The sequence below is a fragment of the Haliotis cracherodii genome, unplaced genomic scaffold, assembly GCF_022045235.1.
Source record: "Haliotis cracherodii isolate W230 unplaced genomic scaffold, xgHalCrac1.p SCAF_1, whole genome shotgun sequence".
In the NCBI taxonomy this organism is placed as follows: domain Eukaryota; kingdom Metazoa; phylum Mollusca; class Gastropoda; order Lepetellida; family Haliotidae; genus Haliotis; species Haliotis cracherodii.
This window is the reverse complement of record NW_027266264.1, coordinates 26,363,383-26,385,260: the sequence shown is the minus strand read 5'-3', so window position 1 is coordinate 26,385,260 and position 21,878 is coordinate 26,363,383. Positions and strand designations below refer to the sequence as shown.

Here is a 21,878-nt window from a genome sequence, read left to right as displayed (position 1 = left end):
AGTAACATCACTTCCTCCAGAGATCTTATCTCTGGTACAAACCAAAGCTTTCCATGCCAACAAATGGTTCCAGGGTATTTATCATGGGAAACTTGAGACACAAGATACTGCATAACAGAGGAGAGCATTCCGACAAAGAAATTGTTAGCAATTACACAGAGCAATGGGCACGACATTACCTTCACATAGAGCCTGAAGCTGAGGATATATATTCATGCATCAGTACTTTACATTCTGATGACAGTAGAAATCTGAATGTGGTTGCTGTAAATAACAGTGAGTTGCTGCAATCTATCAATCAGTTCACACACAATTTCACTGAAACTATTGTAAACAATGTTCAGGAAAATTTTGAATAAAATCAGTAAAATAGATTACAGATATAGTCCAGTCCAGATAGTCCAGATATACAATGAACACTTTGTTGATATGGTATTTCCATTGTCACATGCGCACTTTGCCTTTGGGTAAAAAACCCATCGAGACTCACTTTGGCATGCACATCCCTCAATAAAGCTGTATATTTTGGAAAAAAAGTGTGTACTAAACTCAAGAAAATAGGTACTTTCCCCTAGTGTCTCCTTAAAGCAGCACCAAGTACCATCTTGTTCATGAAATGCGTGTGCAGTACACACAGGCGTGTAGCCAACAGTAGCATGAGCAGACGCGACAGGCATATCAGGATATACATCCAATGTACTCTGAAAGGCGATCCCTCATTGACCAGAAACATGTACCTGTGTTTTCATGCAGAAATATATAACACAAACACAGTCTTGATTATCCCTGGAAAAACGATTCCATTGGACTTATAAGGTAAAATACAGGTGAAAATTAGATGAATGGATCACTGAAAATTAGTGATGACAAAATGGATCACTGAAGATCAATGATGACAAAATGGATCACTGAAAATCAGTGATGACAGAAATGGATCACTGAAAATAAGTGGTGACAAAATGGATCACTGAAAATCAGTGATGACGACTGGTGTTGACGAAGAGCAAGTGCAACTCACACAATTAGGAATGATTGGGATCTTATAAAGTTAATATCTGAAATTCAAACAGAACATCAAACAGACTAATGTTATTACAGATATAACCTGATAAGGAAGATGTGGTTGTCAAATAATGATATACAACCAGGAGTTAACATATATCGCACCAGTAACATTCGTTGTACTTGTTCTAGGATTCGTACATACAGCAATATCACAATGTTTGTATGCAAGAAAAGGCTCTAAAAGTAAGTACATTGGCGTTCTTTACACTGAAACATGAACAGGACAACACTCCTACAAGATATCTTGAAGCAACAAAATGTAGTTTAGGTTTCTGTTGACTGATTCCTCACTGAAGGCAAAATGTATATAATTTCATTAAAATCAGATCTTATATTAGTTCTCGCTACCACTAAACAAAGATCTAAGGACATTACATTATAGGTCATGTAGGAACGACCTTTAGAACCTAGATCCAACCCATAAATGACCAACAAGAAGTCGCCATTAGCCAATCAGAAAGCAGTTTTTCAAGCTCTGTGGCACTCGTTTCAAACTGGCAAGTGTGCATGGAAAATATTTTGTTCTCTATGCAAAATTTGAAAACTGAACAAAAGAACATTCTGGTTTGTCTAATAAATGTCCGAGAATGTAAGGCAGTACTTCCCACGGGCAATGCAAAGTCTCTTCCGTTCAAGTGTTTATACCATTAAAGCGAGGTCCACAATGATTTTGACGGATTCAGGTGTAAAGCCCGAAACTGTCATTAGCAGTACCCTGTGCTAAACTTTTCAAGGTTGCATGATTAGAAAACACATTCCGTCTGTCACTTTTCTGATCTCAAGCTCTGCTTAGCCGGATGAAAGGTCGTTCTGAGGTGACCCATACTGGGATGTCCTGAGATCTTTGTTTAGCAGCACTGAGAACTAAGATCTGATCTGAGATTGAACGTGACCATGCTGACTCTTCGATGGAACTCACCAGTACCAACACTTCACAAGTCATGACCAGATAGGCAACTGTCGGTCACTTTCCAGGCTCTTCTCTGAGCAAGAGCTAAACTAGGAACATTTACCATTTTCCAAATGAACAAAAACACAAACACAACAGAAAGTAACAGCAAATACTGGCAAGCATATGTCATCTGAATGTTCATGGAATGGTATAAAATATAAATTTAGATGGTCGTAATCTTCAGCAGCATACAATCAACATGATGTCCAAGTCCTTGGCACTGCCAAAAATGGCCAGCTCCAAAAGGGATAGCTCACAGCAGTATGTGTGGCCAGTCATGACTTAAATCGCATGTTGAGTATTATTTGTGGTTTCAGTCTTCATCCAGAGATCCTTTGATCCTTGTACGTATTGATTCTGCACATAAACAGTCAAAAGCCAATTTTATTGTCTTTCAGGGCGATGTCATGATCTGATATTTATTTGTGACTCCACACTTCTGTTTCAAAAGGTCACATAAACATCAGATTCGTCTTCTTAATAAACCGCAGTGCGCATCCTTGAACATGAGTCATCTCCCCTTGCTTCGTCTTATTACACATCTTCATCTGACACTTTCTGCACTTCATATTTCCGATTTCCAGTCGTTGTTACAGTTATGATGGGATTTGTATTGTGGTTCTTTTGTATGGGTGAAGGAATGTCATCGCCTCGATTCAGAGGTTCAAATCGTGTTGGTAGCCGTGGTGATGAGGGCTTACATGTAGGTCTGTACAGTTTGGTGGGGTCGGTTACTGGTGTGACTAGAGAGGACTTGAGTATTGGTGTAATGACTGGCTTGTCTAGGACGATGCTGGCAGAGTGGGGTTCGGCTGCCGGAGTACCGAAGGAGCCTCGTCTCCCATCAGCCATCTTGTCTGCAGGCCTCATGGGCCCGCTGTAGCTGTGAGCACGCGGTCGCCACTTTTGAATGTTGGGAATAGCTACCATAGAACTGGGCTGTATCACATACCTGGGGAAGCCAGAAAAAAAGAAAGATGCAGTTAATACAACAGAATTAGAGAAGAGGTGAATGGGGTTTAACGTCATGTTCAAGATTGTCACACTCATAAAGTGCCATCCATGCATGTATAGATGTGGCTGCTTGTACTATTTGGTGCTGGTCCACTGAGATACCATGGATACACTACTCAGACACAGCATACTGATTCCATACCAACCAGTCCATGTTTTATCCCCATAGTGCTGAGTGCCATGCAGGGTAGCCACTAGTACCATCTCTTAATGTCATTTGGTATAATCTGGCCAGGAGATTGAAAAAACAATTTTCCGTTCTCTGAGAGGATTCAGCTCTACCAACTTGACCACAGAGGCGGTCAACGGAATGGGAGGTTGACTAGTGACCTGCCAAGGGATCACAACACATGCGATCACACCAAGGATAAATTGTAACACTACTGGCAACCTTTAGGAAAAAAGTTAGCGATGGTGTAGGAGGTCATACACTATATCCCCTACTTTGAGGCGGCGTTTAAGGGAAGGGTTAGTGATGGTGTAGGAGGTCATACTCACACTATATCCCCTACTTTGAGTCGGCTTTTAAGGGAAGGGTTAGCGATGGTGTAGGAGGTCATACTCACACTATATACCCTACTTTGAGTCGGCGTTTAGGGGAAGGGTTAGCGATGGTGCAGGAGGTCATACTCACACTATATCCCCTACTTTTAGGCGGCATTTAAGGGAAGGGTTAGTGATGGTGTAGGAGGTCATACTCACACTATATCCACTACTTTGAGTCGGCTTTTAAGGGAAGGGTTAGCGATGATGCAGGAGGTCATACTCACACTATATCCCCTACTTTGAGGCGGCGTTTATGGGAAGGGTTAGCGATGGTGCAGGAGGTCATACTCACACTATATCCCCTACCTTGAGTCGGCGTTTAGGGGAGGGGTTAGCGATGGTGTAGGAGGTCATACTCACACTATATCCCCTACTTTGAGTCGGCGTTTAGGGGAAGTGTTAGCGATGGTGTAGGAGGCCATACTCCCACTATATCCCCTACTTTGAATCGGCGTTTAGGGGAGGGGTTAGCGATGGTGTAGGAGGCCATACTCACACTATATCCCCTACTTTGAATCGGCGTTTAAGGGAAGGGTTAGCGATGGTGTAGGAGGTCATACTCACACTATATCCCCTACTTTGAGTTGGCATTTAGGAGAGGGGTTTGCGATGGTGTAGGAGGTCATACTCACACTATATCCCCTACTTTGAGTTGGCGCTTAGGGGAAGGGTTAACGATGGTGTAGGAGGTCATACTCACACTATATCCCCTACTTTGAATCGGCGTTTAGGGGAGGGGTTAGCGATGGTGTAGGAGGTCATACTCACACTATATCCCCTACTTTGAGTCGGCGTTTAGGGGAAGTGTTAGCGATGGTGTAGGAGGCCATACTCACACTATATCCCCTACTTTGAATCGGCGTTTAGGGGAGGGGTTAGCGATGGTGAAGGAGGTCATACTCACACTATATCCCCTACTTTGAGTCGGCGTTTAGGGGAGGGGTTAGCGATGGTGAAGGAGGTCATACTCACACTATATCTCCTACTTTGAGTCGGCGTTTAGGGGAGGGGTTAGCGATGGTGTAGGAGGTCATACTCACACTATATCCCCTACTTTGAGTCGGCGTTTAGGGGAAGTGTTAGCGATGGTGTAGGAGGCCATACTCCCACTATATCCCCTACTTTGAATCGGCGTTTAGGGGAGGGGTTAGCGATGGTGTAGGAGGCCATACTCACACTATATCCCCTACTTTGAATCGGCGTTTAAGGGAAGGGTTAGCGATGGTGTAGGAGGTCATACTCACACTATATCCCCTACTTTGAGTTGGCATTTAGGAGAGGGGTTTGCGATGGTGTAGGAGGTCATACTCACACTATATCCCCTACTTTGAGTTGGCGCTTAGGGGAAGGGTTAACGATGGTGTAGGAGGTCATACTCACACTATATCCCCTACTTTGAATCGGCGTTTAGGGGAGGGGTTAGCGATGGTGTAGGAGGTCATACTCACACTATATCCCCTACTTTGAGTCGGCGTTTAGGGGAAGTGTTAGCGATGGTGTAGGAGGCCATACTCACACTATATCCCCTACTTTGAATCGGCGTTTAGGGGAGGGGTTAGCGATGGTGAAGGAGGTCATACTCACACTATATCCCCTACTTTGAGTCGGCGTTTAGGGGAGGGGTTAGCGATGGTGAAGGAGGTCATACTCACACTATATCTCCTACTTTGAGTCGGCGTTTAGGGGAGGGGTTAGCGATGGTGTAGGAGATCATGGAGGTGGATCTGATGCTTCTCTCACAGTAATCATCTTGACTGAGGTCAAGACTCTTCAGCCGATTCCTGATGACATCAGCAAGGTTCAAGTGGTCTGAGTGTTGGAATCCAACAAAGGGATTCTTGTGGCTTGAATGACTCAACTTTCTTGTGCAACTGTTTGAGCTAGTCTGAAAGACAGAAAGATTTCAGATTTACATGTAGTTTGGAGGAATCAAACATGACAGCAACTGAAATACACTTCCCTTCTCTACTTGTGTATAGGTTTGTTCTTATTCTCTTCTCAGGGCCGACCCGTGAAGATCCGGGTTAGAATTGGTCTTCAGCAACCAATGCTTGCTGTAAGAGGCGACTATGTTTGTCGTAAGATGCGACTAATGGGATCGGGTGGTCAGGCTTGCTGACTTGGTTAATGCATGTCATCGTCTCCTTGCGTGGATTGATGCTCATGATATCAATCACTGGATTGTCTGGTCCAGACTCGATTATTCATATAGCAGAAATATTGTTGAGTGTGGCGTTAAACAACAAACAACAGTTATCCATCATAAGTCTGCAAAATATTAAGTGCAATCATTTAATCAATGTAAAAAGATATGTGGCTTCCAGTATCAATGTAACTTACGTCCGAAATGTCATCCTTTGTCTTCTGTCTCTCTGTTCTATAAATAGCAATGGGGATTTCCCCTGTGGCTGTACACAAGCCTTGGTATAATTCTCCATATGTTGGGAACCGTGTCACAGTGGTGTGCCGAACTCGAATCTGAAATTATCAGTTCATTATCAGTAACATACAAAATTTAGAGAAAGGTTTTCATCAAAATACTTCAATAAGAACTGGATTTGTAGCAACAATAATTTGTATATGTATTATTCATGATAAATGGCACCTTGGAAACTGAGGCTTGTTAGTTATGACATTGAACAAGTAAAAGAATAAAGTGAGTGAGTGTGTGAGTGAGTGAGTATGGTATTGCGCCACTTTTGGCAATATTTCAGCAATATCATGGCAGGACATGTTTCACGTACCACACTCAAAAAATTTTTTTTCTTGTGGAGTCTCCTAAACAGGAGACAAAGGCTGTTGTATTCTAGAGGTAGAGTTTAAGCCAAAAAGAAATAATTTATGATCCAGAAATAATGCTTTTGAATATTGATCATATGAGAGATATGAGCCTCTTAGAAAGATGAAACATTCAATATCAAACTCACGCTAGAGAGATGTCCGGAGTTCTCCTCTGCATCGATGCCCAGCAACAATCTCACAAATGTGATCAGGTAGCCTTTCACGAAGGTCTGAAAATGCAATAAAAAAGGTTACATTTCCTATGGACAAAGACAGGTCGGCATATTCTTTTATACCATGGCTGTAATGTTCATATATATCAAAACCAAATTTACCGTATTCGACGTAATAAGCGCCCAGGGCGCTCACAAAATTAGAAATAGGGTGAAAAAAAAAAAGAGTTGAAAGATAATAAATTTCATGATTTATGTTGACAGCCTGAAATGATACATAAGAAAAGTGTACACGACAGATATATTTTTCCAGAATTTAATTGCCCCTAATAATGGGTGCATATAACACACAAGTGCGTATTATACACGAATAAATAAGTTTTGTGTACATTTATCAATTGGAAGGGGTGCTAATTGGGATTGTTCACAAGCCAATATATTAGCATATGTCGCCGTTGGCGCTTTTTACGTCATATACGGTAATTCCACTTGTCATACAAATACAGGGGAACATAAGGGTAGATAACTGACAGCTGAAGGGGAAGGTCACATTACTTAACCCAATTCCAATTGCTCTAACCTGAGTGAGTGAGTGAGTGAGTGAGTGAGTGAGTGAGTGAGTGAGTGAGTGAGTGCCATCAGTCAGCTATAGCACAACAGCCTGTAAATAACTCTGGACCATGTTAACCAATGACCAAAAACATCAGCAACGATCCTTGCCATCAGGGCATGACATCTGCCAAGTCACATCCATATTAGTCAATTCTTACTAAAAAACAATTGTACCCCAAGGAGTGCCTTGTGCATGTTGCAGAGATCTTGCCAGAAATGTATAAATGAGAGGAGGTCCCTACTCTGAGTTCTAGAAAGGGGAGATTTCCATTCATAGTCATAGCGAAGATCATAGATGTGTTTTTTTTAACATACTGTCAGTACATACTGACATTGATTCTGGTTATAAGCAGATTGATGTTTCTAAATATATTGCAGGAATTTCCTTGAAATCATTCACTTTCGTTTTAGTAGTGAAAATAACATTTGTGAGAATCAAACTAGACTTCACAATTACTTTACTAAAGACAAACTACTTTGTGATTCATTTACTTGCACTAATATACTCTGCAAAAAACATAATGCAAAAGTAGTAAAATCGTAAATATCTGACAGAGTGTTGCCGACATCCTTACAAAATTGATACCAAAAATGAATTGGTTACTTCTGCATGGATTGGGATTGATTTGTGTTGATGTGAATACAACAGAAATGAGGTACGGCAGAAATTTGGTGAAAAGATGGAAAAATCGCAAAAACACAATCATGTGAGAGCCTGGTGCCGAAACACACTAACATGACATGCATGTGCAATATGATTTGTGGGGCTATAAAAGCTTTGGGTATTCTTTTTTTATGCTATTACAATCTGACATCAAGTGAACAGCGAAAACATGCCACGACTGACGGAAGTCCAATGGAACAGCTGACTGCAAACTGGAGAATCATCTTAAGCAACAGCTGATTACCATCTGTTGATAATTGATATGATGAATAACATATACATCGAAAATCACTTTTGCGTTTCTTGTTTTGCAGAGTATAGTTCCAGTATATAAAAATATTGTGCACTGTGAAATGTGACTTAGATTATTTTTCTTCGCGATTTTACACACACAACTTGTGATTATAATTAAGTTAGGATGCATCCCACAGTCTCGGGCCTGGCATTATCTCTGGAGTTGGGTATACCTGGTATAGCAATGTGTCCAACATACTGGCACTGAACACCTGCCCAGCAGCAAACGGAAGTCGGAAGATGTGGCTCATGTTCGACCCCATCGTCTGCTTCAGCTTCTGTAATAACAAGAACAGGTTTCAAGCTGTGGTCATCGTCCAGCATCTTCAGGCATGTCAATCAAACAGCATGCACATTGGCTGCATAACTGATCCCTCTGGACATAGTGAGTGAGTGAGTATAGTTTTATGCCGCTTTTAGCAATATTCCAGTAATATCATGGCGGGGGACACCAGAAATGGGCTTCACACGTTGTACCCATGTCGGGCATCAAACACGGGTCTTTGGCGTGACGAGCAAACGCCTTAACCACTAGGCTATCCGATGGCCCCCCATCAGGACAGTTGTTGGTCCATCGTCTTCAGTCAATCACAAGGATATTGGGCAATGTATGCAACGGATACAATCCAAGTGACCTCACCAAACCTCAAACAGCAATTGAAAATTGACTTGACCTGCTTGTTTGCTGTAAGGCCTATGACTTCTGAAACTGGTCAGTAATTATAAGCAAGATTGTCTACATCACTTCCCCACCTCCAGTGGAATATTTCCCACACCACCTACCTGTTCAAGACGTGAGACTCTCTGGGAGTATATATCATGGGCACGGAACTGCATGAACCTCATATTATTGGCTTGATTCAGCTCAGTAATAATGTTGGCATTTGGAAATAGCCTATAAAAGGAGAAGAGTACATATTATCATTACAATCTCAGCATAATTAGGAGGAAGACATACTGAGTTTTCACTGAAGAGCTTGGTTTTGTGTAGATTTAACCACTCTAACTTTCAACAATGTTATGGCTGTCAAATCAGGTGTTCCAATCAGAGGCGGTTATTGTAAATTTTACAATAAATTGTATATTTATATACTTATCCTATCTCACACTATGCATTTCTTCTTTCCATCCGATGTGGAAATCTGCCTGAACAAAGTTTCCAGCTTCTTAAAAACAGTTCACCCGAACACCACCTAGCATCCCCATGGTCACGGCCCAAACAAATAGGTCACGTACTGTAATCCCATGCATAGCGACCTACACGACCTGATCACGTGATTACCCCTGCCACATCTCTATCACAGAGCTAACAGTCTAGAGGAGCTGTGATACGGGGATAGTCGAGAGAGCATAAAGCATGTGAGATAGGATAAGTATTCAAATATTGCATTGAATATGTATTGTTAAATGTATGTTTTTTATAAATAATCCTATCTCACAGTATGCATTTATCCCACGGTTGGATGGTGGGGTGCTGATGCCCTAGCCTGTAAGAGACTACAGCCATGAGACATACATGAGGGAGATGGTGTTAATCAGCGAACTAAAGGTTCTATAACACTGCCCCGACAAGAACGTGCGAGCGGGAACACACACCATAACAAGTGATACAATCTCTGTATGCTAGTCGGACATAACAGCATGAAATACTTAGGAGTCAAGACAATGAAAACAGAGACTGATAAAAGTGCCATTATCTGACGATGTCTCTGTTTTACTTTTGTGGATGGTCTCCATACCTGAATATTGTCTGCACAGCCACAATGGTCTGAGCATCACACAGAGTTTCCTCCCCTTCCTTCTGGTTGGGAGTTCTGTTCACAACCACCAGGTGGCTGGCTTTGTTGATACCAGCTTGCAGCAAGTCATCAACACTGAAACAATTTGGAAAATATGTCTTGTTCTATGAATTTTGCTCAAACATGTGAAACAGGTATCACTGTGTATCAGATGACTTGTGGAGGTTAGATGGGGTTTAATGTCACTTTCAGGATTATGGTACTTTTATAGAGATGTAGTCTAGACTAATACCAGGTTTATAGAGCTAACCCACTGAGATACCATGCCTCAAGCACAGCATACTGACTCTGAGCAAGCTGGTGCTGTTTTATCCCCTTAATAATGCCGAGTACCAGTGGCTGGGATTGGAATCACTGGCCTTCCGCTCTCCAGCCAGATGCTTTAATCCAGTAAACCATGGAAATGTTTGTGGCAAAATATAAGAATGGTTTTTAGACTAGTTTGCGTGGAATTGACAAAAATATAAATGTTGTAATAAGGGATGAGTACAAGTGATGCCCTTGTTTGACTTTTGTGCAAAAATTTGATCACATCAGCACAACGATACATACCTTGTAATCCGTCCCTTCATCCAGTACACTAACGGAAATTTTGATATTGTCTCAAGAAATATTTTGCTGGGTCTGAAATAAACATCATCACATACATTATGCCAAAGTCAATATTAATTTGAGTGAGTGAGTTGTGTTTAAACTCTGGTTTGAAATTTAAAAAAAATTAAATCACAGCATCTAAGATTGTTGTGGGTGGAAAGCATGAAGTGATGCAAGTCTTAGACATGTGCCACTTTGGTGAAACCCACAAGCATGTGTAAGGTGCAGACACAAAGAAACCTACCAGTAAATACACGCACCCACCAAACACAGCCTAGAAACATAATCCACAAACACAGGATTCTGGCACACCTAAGGGACGCAACTCTCCTTAGACGACTGTGCCACCTGTGTCCCCTAATATTTATTTCTCAACAGCCAATGCTTTTAGCTGTTAAGGTTGAACCCACATATTGGATGACTGACGATAAGATCTGACACAATCAAATGAAAGACAGTAGCTTGTACAAAAACAACAATATTGGAGGTCTGAAATCACTGGCATTATAAAATGCTTTTAATGCCAAATCAATAATCTGGCTGCAATGGCATAAAACACACAACATATACACCAAATTCCATTCTGTTCGACTTATTTTAGAATGAGTCACAAATTGGACAAAAAATATAGATACCATATGGTGGCCATATTGAAAATTGGATTTGAAGTTTGTGAGCAAATTGAGGTGCCATCATTAGTATCAGTGTCAGTTTCAATGGTCCAGTGGGTTCTGAGAATATGTTTACAGCCATGACATAAGCTCATTTGACTCTCAGTCATGCGAGCTAGATATACAATAACAGCTCAGGATAGACTTGTCTGTAAATAGAATGGTCTAATCTTTCTTTACAGGGGCGGTCAGGTAGCCTAGTGGTTAAAGCATTCGCTCGTCATGCCGAAGACCCGGGTTCGATTCCCAACGACCCGGGTTCGATTCCCAACATGGGTACAATGTGTGAAGCCCCTTTCTGGTGTCCCCCGCCTTGATATTGCTGGAATATTGCTAAAAGCGGCGTAAAAACGTACTCACTCACTCTTTCTTTACAAGTATCTTGTATTTCACCTAGAGTTGGAGGGCAATCTACTTACTCTTCTTCAACAAGGAGGATGATGGGGCTAAGGCCATTCATGCTGATGAAGTTGGATCGCAGCGGGACGATGAAGTGGTAGATGCCGCTACTCGCCTGCTCTGCAGCCAGGATGATCAGTTGATTGTGCCAGCGATCGTCATTGGCCGTCTTGTAGCTACAGTGCTCACACGACTGAAACAGCACAGATGCGTTGGAATATTTACAATTTCCAGTCACGTAAGTTTTGTACCCATGTGGAGAAGAGAACATAGGCTTGAAGCAGAAATGTGTGAAGACACTAGGAAGTGGCAGCTGAAGGTGGGAAGAAATGATGCCTTAAGCCATAGTTAGCAATATTCCAATATTGTTAACATCCTGGTCAGGCAAACCAGTGGTTGACAGTATGAGCAATAAGTCATACAATGAGGGGATACAATGACACTGACTGACTGAATATGGTTTTACGCCGCTTTTAGCAATATTACAGCAATATCACGGCGGGGGACACCAGAAATGGGCTTCACACATTGTACCCATGTGAGGAATCGAACCCGGGTCTTCGGCGTGACGAACGAACGCTTTAACCACTAGGCTACCCGACCGCCCCGATACAATGACAAATATTCTGCCAGGACACACAGTGAAAACAGATCCTCAAATTAGGTCTCTTTTACAAGCATGGGTCTGATGTGGACCTATTCTCTCTTTAAAAATACTGATGGACACTGTCTGTCATGGGCCTACAACTGAGCCTGAACAGTGTAATCATGAACAAACAGCTGGAGGATCAGTGATCAGTCTTTGGGTTTGTGAAAGGATGGGGTTGTTATAGAGGTTAAAGGATGGGGTTGTTATAGAGGTGGGTTTGTTAAAGGATGGGGTTGTTATGGAGGTGGGTTTGTTAAAGGAAGGGTTTGTTATAGAGGTGGGTTTGTAAAAGGATGGGGTTGTTACAGAGGTGGGTTTGTTAAAGGATGGGGTTGTTATGGAGGTGGGTTTGTTAAAGGATGGGGTTGTTATGGAGGTGGGTTTGTTAAAGGATGGGGTTGTTATAGAGGTGGGTTTGTAAAAGGATGGGGTTGTTACAGAGGTGGGTTTGTTAAAGGATGGGGTTGTTATGGAGGTGGGTTTGTTAAAGGATGGGGTTGTTATAGAGGTGGGTTTGTTAAAGGATGGGGTTGTTGTAGAGGTGGGTTTGTTAAAGGATGGGGTTGTTACAGAGGTGGGTTTGTTAAAGGATGGGGTTGTTGTAGAGGTGGGTTTGTTAAAGGATGGGGTTGTTATAGAGGTGGGTTTGTTAAAGGATGGGGCTGTTACAGAGGTGGGTTTGTAAAAGGATGGGGTTGTTATAGAGGTGGGTTTGTTAAAGGATGGGGTTGTTATAGAGGTGGGTTTGTTATAGAGGTGGGTTTGTTAAAGGATGGGGTTGTTGTAGAGGTGGGTTTGTAAAAGGATGGGGTTGTTACAGAGGTGGGTTTGTTAAAGGATGGGGTTGTTACAGAGGTGGGTTTGTTAAAGGATGGGGTTGTTATAGAGGTGGGTTTGTTAAAGGATGGGGTTGTTACAGAGGTGGGTTTGTAAAAGGATGGGGTTATTATAGAGGTCGGTTTGTTAAAGGGTGGCTTCCACACAGAGGTCGGTTTGCTAAAGAATGGGTTTTATATCATGTTATGGAGCAAATGAAAGAAACTCACAGTTCCCCACTTGAGGCAGCAGAATGGCCTTGACCCCTCAACAATATGACACAGTGTTCGCCGAGACCCAACGTACATCGTAATAGGAGGAACACCTATTGTAAACCTGGAACAGACTTTATTGAGTCAGAATAATGTGAACAAAATATGCAAGGAACGATTACCAAAAAAACCTCCTGTATGTGTGCTCAACTGGTGGTATGTGTTGCAGCCATCATCATGTGTCTGTTGATCACCCTTATAAGGACTGATAGGTTGGTCTGTGTTTATATACAACATCCCTACAACCTTTGAAAACTACGAGTCCACTAGCCAGAAACTACTAGTCCACTAGCCAGAAACTACTAGTCCACTAGCCAGAAACTACTAGTCCACTAGCCAGAAACTACTAGTCCACCAGCCAGAAACTTCTAGTCCACTAGCCAGAAACTACTAAGCTGTGCTGAGGACAAGGAAAAATCCAGTAATGCTAGTCAGCATCTGAGGCTTTAATTCTGAACCTTTTCTCAATTCTTTAATTTGTAACAAAATTGAACTGAAAAAAAGTGCATGGAAAATGTAAACATAGTGAACATTTTTGTCTTGTTCAAGCAGGACTGGCTACAGATGGAGGACTAGTGAGGACAATCGTTCTAAATCCATAATGTGTATCAAAGTTCCAGTCTGGACACTAGCTAAGTTCAGTATCAATCATCAGCATACAAACTTTGTAAATTCAGTTGGTCGATTTCAAAATTAAGCTGATACCAAATAAGTACAATGTTGATGTTTTTATTAATTTAGGTGAATAGTATACATAAACTATAACATCATAAAGTAGACACAATTAATGGATAACAACTTCAAACTAATCAGTCCTGCTTGACAACAGTATAAGGATCTATACCTAAATGTCGCCTCTACGGTATTAAAGAAGTTGTTATCCATAAATTGTGTCTACTTTGTCATCCGCCAACTTCTAAGTAATGCCTATCAAACAATATAACATCATACTTAACAGACAGATGCATATTGACCTAATCAACTTACTGTTGATTACATAATGACTACAAACATATTTCTTGCAGTTTTACAGCTGATGTCATATCCTTTGCTCTGTAGTTAACCTTTCTTGAAATGATTGTTATTTTCTGGCTCCCACAGGAGATATCTGTTTGGTGAGAACAAGCGATATCTACACTGTAGATATTGCTGCAATGAAATTACATCACAATGTTTTGCAGACCATTGTGACATCACTGGTTACCATGACGTCACAATCAAATGACATCACTAATGGCTCTGCTACTGAAGCTGTAAGCAGTACTTTTTACACTGAAGACACTGCTAATTATTGTCTACAAATTGAAAAAGTTGGAAGAATGATGTTGGATGATAAATAAAATCTCACCCTCATGTCTTTTGATATGAAATATATCAACACTCGTTGATATAAGTGGCAAAAATCCTTGGCAAGCCTCAGAATGTTTTATCAACTTGTGTTGATATATTTGATATCAAAAGACACTTCTGCCAAGTCTGTTGGTGTTGAAGCTCACCTCTCCTGCCCCATGTCACTGTAGAACTGCAGCACCTTGCCGGATCCTGTCCGGTGGGACACGCCATCCAGTGTATCCTGTGGTGTTTCATTGATGTTAATAACATCAGGAGTCTTCTCCACATTTATAAAGTCATCACTGCTTTCATTGTTGTTTTTGTTCTCTTTCTTATTTTGAATGAGTTTTGTTATCTCCTGGCCCATTAGGCTGGTGATGGTGTCGAACACACTCTCACCATCGTCATCCTCTTCCTCCTCCTTCTGGTACTTCTGTAGGGCCAGTGCTATTTGTTCTGTTGATGGAGGATTGAATTTGTCAAGATTCAAGATTATCTACCTCATTCAGGGGCATAATCCCAGAGAGTGAGTGAGTGAGCTGGATTGAACGTCACTAACAGAATCTCAGTAATGTCAGGCACAGTAGCTTAATGTGGAAGAATAGTAGAGTTGTGTTTAACGCTGCTTTGAACGGTATCATAATTTATCACAGCATGTCAGCTTAATGTGGGAAGAAAGTGATGCAGGTCTTAAGTGTTCACAATTCTTATGAACGATCAGAATGGTGCTTACAAACCGAGAATCTTAGTCAAGGCAATTCCAGGAGTCCAACCCATGATTCTAGAATTTTAGCCTGCCTAAGGGATGCAACTTTACACAGGGAACTGTGGTGTCTTAGACAAGTGGGCCACCTTTACTACCTAAGAACAATTTCAAGACCAGTTCACCCCCAGACTGATCTGTATAGCAAGTTTCATCTAGAAAAATTCAACAGTTTTGGAGTACTGCTCCGGAGACATCATGTAATCATGAAAAAAATAGAACAAAAATATAAAAAAATCACAAATCATCAAAAGGCACCAGTTCACCAATAGACTGATCTATATAGAAAGTTTCAACAAGATATATTTAACAGTTTTGGAGTTCAGAAAACGGACAGCTAACAGGCAGGCAGACATGATGATCGCCATATCCCAACGTTTTTCTATCTGGGTGGATAAAAACGACATTCACATATTCACAAGGACTATCTGAGAAGTGTATGTAAGTACCCAGGTTCTTGGCAACTCTCTCTGACTTGGGCACCTCTTGTTCCACGGCCTCTGGGTTGATACGGGAGTACTCCTCCTTGGTGACGCTCATGTAGAAGCAGTAGTCCGTCTTCTTCAGGATGTGCTTGGGGCCTGGGTTCAGCAACAGCTTGGGCTCCTTCTCTGTCGGGTCCAGGACGGCCAGCAGAGCCACACCGAACCTGAGAGACAAAGGCCAACTTATATAGAATATGAAAAGTAATCTCTAAAAGACACTGAATGGCAAGTGTCTAATGTCCTTGTTGGTACCATGCTGCTGGGGGCTTGATTCCTAACATGTGTTGGTATCGTCCCATTGCTGGTGTCCTGCTCATCAGATATTTGGCCATTGATAGAACACTAAGAGTGAGTGAGTGAGTTGTGTTTAACACCACTTTGAGCAATTTTCCAGTTACCGGTATATCACAGCATGTCAGCTTAATGTGGGAGGAAAGCCTGAAGTGAGGCAGGTCTCAGACATTTACCACATTGGTGAAACCCCATAGCACAGGTATGGTGCTGACAAACCAAGAAACATAGTCGGGGCAAACCAACAATCATAGGTTTCTGGCGGGCCAAAGGGACGCAACTCTGCACAGTGAATTGAGGCGCCTTAGACGACTGGGCCACCCGTGCCCCCGATAGAACACTAAGAAATGTGTCCAGTTTGCAATTACGGATAAGAGGAAAAATTCCACTTTCTTTTGAATTGTTTATATTATGAAGATCTTAGGAAATTTATCTGCTGGAAAGTTTCTCAAAATATCCTAGCTTAAATACCCTTAAGTCAACTTTGGGGCACTAACAATAAACATTCATTAAAAGATTTATCACATTACTTAGAATATGCTTATGAAAAATGACAATCAGTTGTAATGAACTAACAGAGTCCTTGTGAGTATGTATTTATGTATTTGTGTATCCATGCATTGTATCACCTACTTGCTCTGGGTATATGGTTCTGTATAAGGGATCAAGTCCTTCATGCCAAACTTTTTCTTCTTCTACTAATCAAATCAATTACACTTATGGTAGACTGGATTGAAACTAAACAAGAGTACTGAGCAGATTATAGTGGTTTCATCATGAGGGTTTTATAATATGAGAAATATCACCCTAGGATCAGTTAACTGGTATTTACCAAGTCTTTAGTAAGGCAAATACCAATTAACAGGATAAGGTTGAAATCACATATTAAAAATATTATTTTGAATCAAATACACAGAATTTCTGAATCTTACGATACATTACGTGTACAGATACACTGATGCCTTAGCCCTGTGAAGCGACACAATTGATTCTATAACTTCCTTTGGAAAATAGCATAAATTAGTATGAGTCAGGATATGGTAAAATAATAAATTCCTGAAACTATTTGATAAAACATAACTGAACAATGTGTTGCAGCACATGCTGAAAGTGTGTGCTGATGTAAAAACTGCTTGTTATTACTTTCGGTAATAAATTAGTTATAGGCATGTCGCCTGCAGACTATCTGTGACAGTTAACTTTAAAGTTGACAACATCAATCTGAACCCTCCAATGTCAAAGTGAAGTGAAGTGAAATGGGGTTTACATCGTGGTCAAGATTTTTTCACTTATATAACCATGTGTGTGCGTGTGTGCTGCTGGTACTAGTCCGGACTGATGCTGATTAATAGTGCTAGTCCACTGAGATACCATGCCACAGTTTAACACGAATACCCCACTGAGACACAGTATACTGACTCCGATGCCGACCAGTCCTTGTTTTCGCCCCTTAATGCCGAGTGCTAAACAGGGTAACAACAAGTACCATCTTTTAACGTCTATTGGTATGACTCGGCTGGGGATCGAACCTGCTCTCTGGGCGGACACTCTTCCACAACACCACTGAGGCGGTCACAATGTCAAAGGTATCCATGTTGTTCAATTGGTTGCTTTGGGTAGACAAGTGGTTTCAGAATTAGATTAGATTCCTGGCATGGCTACAATATGCAAAGCACATTCTAGGTGTCCCAGCCATGATATTGCCAGACTACAGCTATAAGCAGCTTAAATTAACAGACCATCCATTTCTCATTTCTGTATTAGGAAACTGACCTCTGGTGTGCATCAGCGGAGGCCTCAGTGAACTTCGTCCCGCTGTACTGACTGAAGAAGATGCTCTTCTGCACCTGGATGTGGTAGATCTCGTTACCTGCATGACGCCCGTACACCTGCTGCCACGTCTCCGAGGCGATGTCCCCCTCGCTGCAACACAAGCAACATCATCAACTGCTTCATCTTCCCCACAACGTATTCCGAAATCTTTCTAACCCTGTAAATACTATCAGGGATTTATCTAGACTTACACAGGGGTTGATATTTGGCCCCAAGTCAGTGGCAAAAAATATCCATAAAAATGACCAAATTGGAATTTAACCTTTCCCTGTTCATGTTAATACAGTATACCTAAAGTTATGGCTTTGTAGAGGTGATCTGCACTGAATGCAGTGCGAAGTAAATGTTAAAATACTTTGGAATTAAAAAGCAATATTGATCCAATTGTAGACAAATAAATGTTTTGCCAATTTGCTTGCCAAGGGCATTATGAATTAGTTTAGAATCCTAGTAAGTTATTTCCTTGAAAAAACAAGCATGAAATACTCCTATCCCCTGCCAATATGACATATCTGGTGGTGTGCAAGGCAAGAAATATCGTCAGTTTTCAAGATCTGATCCGGATTTGAGCACATCCGCCATTTTCAGTCAGTCATTGCTATGGTAACTCAAAAAGTAATTCTTTTACAAAAATCCTGAACAATCAAAAGGCACCAGTTTACACTAGACCTATCTTTGAGCCAAATTTGGTGAAGAAATATTGTATGGTTTTCAAGATGTGATGAGCACTTCCACCATTTTCAGTTTGAGTAAAAGTCATTGCCTCTGAAACTCAAAAAATAATTTTTTCACAAATCCTGAACTATCAAAAGGCACCAGTTCTCCACTAGACCTATCTATGTGCCAAGTTTGTTTAAGATATGATTTTTGAGTTCTGCTCCGGAAACGAAACGTGACGGACGGACAGCACCATTCCTAAAGTCCCTTTCCCCTAGGTGGAAGAATGCCTACAATGCAACCCCTGTTGCTGTGTGACGTGGGAGTATGTAGGGGACTCACATGCCACTGGAGGTATGCACCAGGAGTGAGACCAGGGTGGACAGGCCAGGGTACAGACAGTTGTTGGCTAGGAGGGCGTACTTGAACTCATCCTCACACACTAAGTGCTCTGAAACAATCATACAGTGTACCGTAAATCTTGAAATAAACGTGAGCATAAATTAAATGCGAAAAATGCTAGCGGTCTTTGCTCGCATTAATAACTTCACATTTATGTCCCCAAATGACTATCAACAATAAGATGGCTTCACTGCACACTTTGGATAGTGGAAATACCAATTTGAATATAAACACAAACACTGTTTAATGAACAGTAACAAGTATATAACAATGTCATTCAAAGAATAGGAATTACACAATGGGCATCCGGTGAGTTATCACTGCTGGGGTCAAGAGTTCTACCAACTTCTCCGCATACCAATCAGTGAACTGTTGTTGATTCAATTATTTTATTACCTTTTGAGCTTCCTTAATGTCAGTCAACAGAGTAAATATATAAACTGTGTGTTGTTTTTAGGAAAACGCTGTTTATTGTTTTTACGGAAGTGCTCTACTTAGCGCTAATAAGCGATGCTATTTGCTGTTTGACTGGATTAAGGTAACGATATGTATCATTCCACTTGGGATGGGGTGGGGGGAGTCGCATTGATATTGAGTCACATTTTTGGCTAGGGGTCACCAGTCATATTAATTTGGAGACTCATTAATTTCAAGATTAACAGTATAGATAGTAGGGCTGGGACTGGTAACTCAGGTACTTGGGCCCGGTGGGTACAAAGTAGGATCTGGGGATCGAACCCTTGACTTCTGCTCTCCGGCGGACACTCTACCATTAGACCACGGAGGCGGTACAAAGTTGATCAAGTAAATCTACACACCTCTACTTCTAATATTAGAATGAACCCACCAGCAAACTTGACATGCATCTTGTTCTTGGCTTTGAAGAGCTGGATGTACTGTTTACAGTTGGGTGCAAAGTCTTTAACTGCCCATGACCGGAGAATTGTGTGTTGATCCTGAAGGTTGACAAAACATTTCATAGGCACGGAACATGTAGTCCATGTACAAGATGTATTCATCCACATAAAGCAACATGTCGGACAACTGGGGGTAGTGTATTATCCAACTCTATTGCAATATTATACAGTCAAGTCCCATCAATCCGACATTGTTGGTTGCATATGATGATGTCTGATTAGTGAGTATGTCCGATAAACGAAATTATTTAGTATCAACATTCGTGATCGATAGATAACAATTCAAACATGTTGTAATAAAAAAATAAAATATTCATATTGTTGTGTTACATTGTTAGCAGAATATGTTTTCTAATCATGCAAACTCTAAAGTTTAACACAAAAGTACTTTACGGACTGTATGACTGATTCAAAATACTTTTTAAAGCATAGTCTGGAATGGAAGTTACCAATTTGAAACTAGTGTCGCAATGCCTAAGAAAGCTGCTTTCGTAATGGATAATATCGACTTGATGTTAGTAATTTCATTGGTCGATGAAATTGGTCAAAGTTCGCGAAAGGTCATTCTGACGTGACCTATAATGGGATGTCCTCAGTGGTAGTGAGAACGTGTATCCGATATCAATGATATTGAGGTAATCTAGGCATGTGATTAATCCTGTTTTGTTTATTTAAAGCAGTAATTGTTTATTGTTAAGCAGGTTTATCTGCAGCCGTTGAAATATGCAGCTACTCGTCAACTCGTCTCTCATCAAAACACAGGGCTGTGTAATCGCGGGCAGATGACCACGGAGTACGCTGATCACTGTGTTAGATTAACGAGACTGATTAATGAGTGATTTCAGCAATTTTTTGCAAATTAGGTGTGTCGGAGTCGGAGTGCGAGAAGGTCGGATTAACGGATCTAAATAGCACTGATTTAATCGGTTCCCATCATTTGTGTCGGATAAAGCCAATTGTTGAATTAACGAGACTTGACTGTATATGTATTAATAGTATATTATCCAACTCTGTCGCAATATTATATATTGCCAGTAGCTTCACCTTCAGTAATGGCCAAGAAGGTTGTGAATATCAGCTTTCTATTATCTCTGTTGAAACTATTGATAATCTAATGTGATAATGATCTTAAAACTCATTGATGTAATGCCACAGTTCAAAACAATTCCAATTTAACATTGTTTTACATGCTCAATGCATCTTAATGTGCACAGTCAAATTAATAGAGTGTCACAACGGTCTCTCTCAGTGGTGTGACTATATTGAATGTATACTGACATATGATGATGATGATGATGATGATGATGATGATGATGATGATGATGATAAAACTTCTTTGTTCTAATTTATCATAAGAAATGTACAAAATCTGATGAAACTACCATTTAAAGTACAATCAGTATTTCTTTGCTAAAATTATCAACATACCGCTTTGGCTTTGTTGACGGCAGATCTTGGAGCCAGGAAAAAACAGGCATCAGCTTGATGGATCCTAAAACAAATTTTCAAAAGCATGAAAAATGTGAAATATTTTCAAATTATAAAAGTAGATACATCTTGAGTCCTGTGCACGTTTATGATAGGAGCTCCGGTGACTTCTCCATCTTGAGGTAAATAAAATTTGTTCAAATGCAACCTTTGACCTGGGAATGATGTTCAAAATCTGGTCAAGATGTCCCCTTGACATGTTATCATATATATTTTTATTTCATAATCCAAGATCTGACCTTAAATTTCAGCCTGTGAGTGTTTGTTGTTTAACACTGCACTCAACAAAATTCCAGCTATATGCCGATGGCCTGTAAATAGTACAAGATATGATACAATAACTACCAAGTCACTGAGTCCGACCACCTAATACATTAAGTCACTCTTACATCCAGCATAGGTTGCTGGA

General features: G+C 40.9%; 1 protein-coding gene across 1 annotated transcript in view; it reads right to left on the bottom strand.

Moving 5' to 3' along the window:
• Positions 1-776: 776 nt before the first annotated feature.
• Positions 777-21,878, bottom strand: part of LOC139475131 (potassium channel subfamily T member 2-like) — a 46,025-nt gene continuing 24,923 nt past the window's right edge. Inside the window, exons 14-29 of the mRNA XM_071258393.1 lie at positions 21,410-21,473; positions 19,912-20,020; positions 19,005-19,113; positions 17,946-18,095; positions 15,846-16,045; positions 14,798-15,089; positions 13,260-13,365; positions 11,585-11,757; positions 10,453-10,524; positions 9,841-9,975; positions 8,885-8,996; positions 8,275-8,379; positions 6,505-6,588; positions 5,918-6,055; positions 5,230-5,462; positions 777-2,969 (exon numbers count right to left, since the gene is read on the bottom strand). Coding sequence (XP_071114494.1) covers positions 2,552-2,969; positions 5,230-5,462; positions 5,918-6,055; positions 6,505-6,588; positions 8,275-8,379; positions 8,885-8,996; positions 9,841-9,975; positions 10,453-10,524; positions 11,585-11,757; positions 13,260-13,365; positions 14,798-15,089; positions 15,846-16,045; positions 17,946-18,095; positions 19,005-19,113; positions 19,912-20,020; positions 21,410-21,473 — 2,500 coding nt within the window. The 3' untranslated portion in view covers positions 777-2,551. The remainder of the gene's footprint in view (positions 2,970-5,229; positions 5,463-5,917; positions 6,056-6,504; positions 6,589-8,274; positions 8,380-8,884; positions 8,997-9,840; positions 9,976-10,452; positions 10,525-11,584; positions 11,758-13,259; positions 13,366-14,797; positions 15,090-15,845; positions 16,046-17,945; positions 18,096-19,004; positions 19,114-19,911; positions 20,021-21,409; positions 21,474-21,878) is intronic.